This window comes from Solanum lycopersicum, chromosome 6 (assembly GCF_036512215.1).
Source record: "Solanum lycopersicum chromosome 6, SLM_r2.1".
NCBI classification, from domain to species: domain Eukaryota; kingdom Viridiplantae; phylum Streptophyta; class Magnoliopsida; order Solanales; family Solanaceae; genus Solanum; species Solanum lycopersicum.
In genome coordinates, this window is record NC_090805.1 from 11,535,539 (window position 1) to 11,541,054 (window position 5,516).

General features: G+C 31.1%; 1 protein-coding gene across 1 annotated transcript; it reads left to right on the forward strand.

Moving 5' to 3' along the window:
* Nucleotides 1–2,328: 2,328 nt before the first annotated feature.
* Nucleotides 2,329–2,841, forward strand: LOC104645247 (uncharacterized). The gene has a single exon (XM_010316588.1). It carries the CDS (start codon nucleotides 2,329–2,331, stop codon nucleotides 2,839–2,841), a length of 513 nt encoding a protein of 170 aa, XP_010314890.1.
* The last annotated feature ends 2,675 nt before the right edge of the window (nucleotides 2,842–5,516 follow it).

A 5,516-nucleotide genomic window follows, 5' to 3' on the forward strand; every position in this document is an offset into this window, starting at 1 on the left:
AATTGTTGACCTTTCATCTTGTTAGGAAAAGAAGATATAGCCTACGCATTGGCCAAGAATCCTCTTTTTTCACTTACTTCCAGCATCATAAAGTAATTAGCTAGAGTTTGAACATCTCTAGCCAATAGACATGTCAAAACCTGAAAATGGTCTAAACTCCCTATGCTCCTTTCTTTTCTGTTGAAGGCATCAACCACAACATTAACCTTTTTCGGGTGATAAAGAATAGTAAAATCATAGTTTTTCAACAACTTCATCCACTTCGATTGCCTCCATTTCAAGACCTTCTAAGTGAACACATATTGTAAAATATGATAATCTGTATAAACTTTATACTTAACCCCATATAGATAATGGTTCCACTAATTTATGCAAATACAATTGCAGCCAACTCCAAATAATAAGTGTGCTATATATGTTCATTCACTTTCAATTGCCTTGAAGTATAGGCAATTACATTCCTCATTTGCATTAACACTATTTCTAAACTACAATAAGAAGCATACTAGTAAACAATGAAATTCTTACCTTTCCCATGGAAGGCAAGAATTGGTGCAACAGTCAACAAGGTCTTGGGTTTCAGAAAATTCTCTTCACGCTCATTTGACCATACAAATGAAATATTCTGTTTGGTCAAATTGGTCATTTGCAAAATATTGTAAGTGACTCCCTTGACAAATCAGTAATAATAGCTAGATAAATCAATAAAGCTTCTTAGCTCTGAAACATTATTAGGCCATACCCAAATCTTCACTGCTTCAATCTTATGAGGATTCAGTGCCACTCCATCTTTAGAAACATGTGCCCCAAGAAGGACACTCAATCGAGCCAAAACTCATACTTGGAGAATTTGGCATAAAATATTTTTTCTTCCTAAAAAACTCCAATACAATTGTATAATGGTCTTCATGTCATTTCAGGCTCTTTGGCTATATTAGTATCTATTTTCATGGTTTTTGCATAACAAACCTATCACAACAACACATGAATCATCCAAACTACATGAATTAAGTACATAGAAAACTTCACAACATTACTCAATGAATATCAGTCACTATTAATTATTTGTCTATCACATAGAATAAATCATAACGTACCTCAACCGAAGAACTGAAGTCAAGTAAGCTAATTTCCCAATATTTTTCTTTTCCTCAATACCTCATACAGTTTTCAATCTATCAAGTATATAATATTCATAAGCAATTGAGTCCATAGAAACCCATATTACTATATATCTAGCTAGACTCAAAAGACCACCTAAATCTATAATCAAATTCTTAAATTTTGATACCAACTAATATATCAAGTCTCACATGTTCGTAATTTTTCAAGTCCAACATTAAGTCTTAATTTTGCAAATAAGATAACTCTAATAGAATCATATAATATAATAAACTTATACCTAATTACATATTTCAATATATTAGTAAAACTTAATTTTTGAGAGTTACTATAACAATAAATTAAAGGAACTCCAAAATTATCAGTAAGTTACAAACAATATCCTAGAATCGAGAAATCTAAATTTTATTAATTTTATTTCTACATAGAGGTCAGGTGACATGAGGTATTAAATGAATCTAAGACTTGTACCATTACCAATCAACTAAAAATTAATTATTTAATAAATACTATCAACTAAATAATTGTAATAAAATAAACAATTCATCATTTTTTTTTCAAATTTAAGGGAAGACTGTTTTATGAATGAAATAGGTCTATTGTTCAAATGACCTTAGAGGTCGTTACAATATTTAAGAGATTTTTTATGGTGAATCATTTGGGTAAGTATTTATTACCGAAAAACATCAATTTCCTTTTATTAATTATGGATTTTGTTAACAATTTTAGTATATCTGAATCAATTTAACTAAGTAAATTTTACCTAGTCTTTGAATAACTAAAACTTCTAACTTGTAGGAGATAATAACTGGCAGAAAAATAGGAATAGGTTAGCGTATGTTTTGGATACGTTGTTATGTTTTCAGCCTACATATAGGCAGCAGTATTTCCTTCAATCAAACGATATATTAGAATCAATAGTTCCTCATCTTTTACGTTTTTTTCTATCTCTATATGCCCTTCATATTTGATATCAGAGCTTGTCCTTAGTGTATATAAAACTCCAGCAACAACTTTTCTAAACACATTTCCTTACTGATGGCATCAGAGAACTTCGTTCAACCTTCCGTCCTTCGTTTTCATGGTTATTATGACCATTGGTGTATGTTGATAGAAAACTTTCTGAAATCAAAGGAATACTGAAAAGTAGTCTCAGAAGGTAACCAATAATTGGAAACAGAAGCACGAAAGGTAAAGATAGAAGCAATGAAATTGAAAGATCTAAAAGCAAAGAATTATTTCTTTCAGGCTATAGATCATCCAATCTTGGAGAGAATTCTTTGCAAAAACACCTCCAAGCACATATGGGATTCAATGAGAAGGAAGTATCAAAGTTGTGCGAAGACTAAAAGACAACAACTTCAGGACCTTCGCACTGAATTTGAGACATTGAAGATGAAGTCTGGAAAATCAATTACATATTACTTCTCAAGAGTAATGCCCATTGTCAACAAGGTGAGGCTACAGGGTGATAAATCAGATGATGTGTCTATTGTAGAGAAGATCTTGAGATCAGTAACACCAAAGTTTAATTTTGTTGTCTTTGCCATAGAGGAGTCACATGATATTGACAATTTATCACTGGACGAACTGCAAAGTTCGTTGTTAGTTAATGAGAAAAAGTTGATCCAACCTGAACAAGAGGAGAAATCTCTTCAGGTTTCAACTCCGGCAGGTAAGCATGATAAGACGGAAACAAATGGATACAAGGATTCTTAAGAAAATACCAATGGCTAGAGATGGGAAAAAGGTCACGGAAAACATTTCCAGACCAAGGACAAAGGAGGAGCAGGAAGTAAGGCACATATCGAGTGATACAGGTGTCACAAATTTGGCCATTATAGGTCTGAATGCAGAACAAATATGTCAAATAAAAGAAACGAATCGTCCAATTTTGTGGAACAAGAAGAGGAAGAGATATCAGTAATAGGTAATGGAGGAGATTACCAGAAACCAGTGGTACTTAGACACGAGATGCAACAATCAAATGACTTGTGTGAAGGAAGCTTTCCCAACCTTAGATGAAACTTTTAAAGTCAAAGTGAAGATTGGAGATGACTCAAAACTTTCAACAATGGGGAAAGGTCAGGTTAGAGTACAGACGGAAGGAAATGAAATACAAACAATTTTCGATGTACTTTATGTGCCATGCTTGAAGACTAATTCGCTCAGTATTGGACAATTATGACAAAGAAGGCTATGAGTTGAATATAAAGAATGGCAAGTGTAGAATTCAAGATGCTAAACTTGGATTAATGGTGCAAGTAAATATGACTGTCAATAGAATGTTTCTGTTTGATTTTAATTATATTGAGCAGTCATGTTTGACTGATCAACTTAATGAGTCAGCATGGCTATGGCATTTTGATATAGCCCCACTTAAATTTTGAAGGACTTAAAATCCTTCAACAAAAGAACATGGTTACTGGTCTTCCAAAATTCCAGAAACCTTCCAGCTTTTTTAAGATTGTTTCATCGGAAAGCAACACTGAGTATCTTTTCCAAGAGGTAGAACTCATAGATCAAGTGAGGTACTAGAAACGATTCATTCTAAAATTTGTGGACCGATCAGTCCAATTTCAAATAAAGGAACAAGGTACTTTGCAACTTTTATTGATGATTACAGTAGGAGCATGTTGGTTAGAAGCAAAGTACCAAAGAAGTTTTGTCCTGAAGGGACAAATTGGAGTATACATATTTTAAACAGGAGTCCAACTGTTGTTGTGCGTAACATAACACCAGAAGAATCTTGGAACAGGAGAAGAATTGATGTAAGTCATTTTTAAAATTTTGGTTATGTTTGCTATGCCTATGTACAAGACCAGAAACGGAAGAAATTAGATAATAAAGGAGAAAGGCGTGTGTTTCTTGGAATAGCCAATTTCTCAAAAGCTTATAAATTGTATAAACCTACCATGCATAAGATTATTATTAGCATGGATGTGATTTTCTCTGAAGAAGAGTTTTGGCAGTGGGATGGAGTAGAAGCTAAGAAACATACACTAATAATTTTTTATGATGAAAAATAAATTAACAGATAGCCTGATCCACAACAAATCCAAGAGGTTGAATCTTCACATAAAAGTTCAAGTACTTCTGGGGTTCGAAGAGAATCAAGGCAGAGAAAGACCCCAACTTGGATGAGTGATTATGAGGTAACTAGTAAACCATAAGTACTTTTTGTTTACTTTAAGAATGTGTGTTGACACCCAATTTTGACCGACCTTTGAACTTTTTTAGAAATCCTATTCGATTAAATACGTATTTTAAATTTTAGAATTTTTAGTCGACTTTGCTTGAAAATTATATATTTTAATATGTTTTATTTTATAAAATTATCGTAAATATTATAATATTTTAAAATTATTAATGAATTTCAAATGTTTTAAAATTTAAATGATTTTCTCAATTAAAATGTTTTGGCTCTTATTTATTAAAGTAAAAGAATAGTCTTCCTTACTTTACTCTTACTCATCTATTTTTTTAGTAATGAAATATTAAATTAAAAAAATCTGATTTGTCTCTCCTTATTTAAGATAAATAATAATAATATTTCTCTTCCTAATTTATTCTTGCTTATATTTGGAAGTGATATATTTTTTTTTGGCTGATTTGAATCTCCTTTTTAATAAGGAAAATAATATATTTAATTGACTCCTTTAAATATCTTTTTTCCTTATTTGTTTCCCCCTCTATGCTATATAAATAAGACCCCTTCCTTCATCAACTCAGAGACACTCATTCACTCTCAATAAAAAATTCTCTCATCACTCTCTCTTCTCTAATTGCTCTCTTGCTACTCTAACAGTACATTAATATTCCGGAAAATATTCAAGTGTTCTTCTTTGCTATTTGCTACTTTGTTCGAGTGAAAGTTGAATCAATTTGTTTTGCTTAACTGGTTAGTATTCTTAACATTTATACTATTTTTACATTCACACATTTGTGTAAACTATTGTCTTTTTTTTTTATGTAGAATTCGTCATTAAATAATTGCATATTGTCTCACCTTGACTAATAAGTGTGATTACTTGTGTAGTTATTTGATTACTTTGACAGGTTACAAACTTGAAGTTCAAGTTGAAGATTAATTGAAGAAAGATTTATTTGTTTATTTGAATGTGTGTGTATATATATATATATATATATATATATATATTATTTTTTGCCTATTTTATTTATTCGAATGTTGTAACAATTGTAACTCTAAAAGATCATATATATAAATTTATTTGAGGGGTCGTCTAGGGGAGGGGGATTTATATGCTTACTTGTTCATTATAAATTTTTAGAAAGCATGCCTATAGGTTTGTCTTTAACCACCTAGAATTATTATTTGTAGGTATTATAATCCAATCAATTGTTTGATGCTTTGTTAATAAGTCTAAAAAATA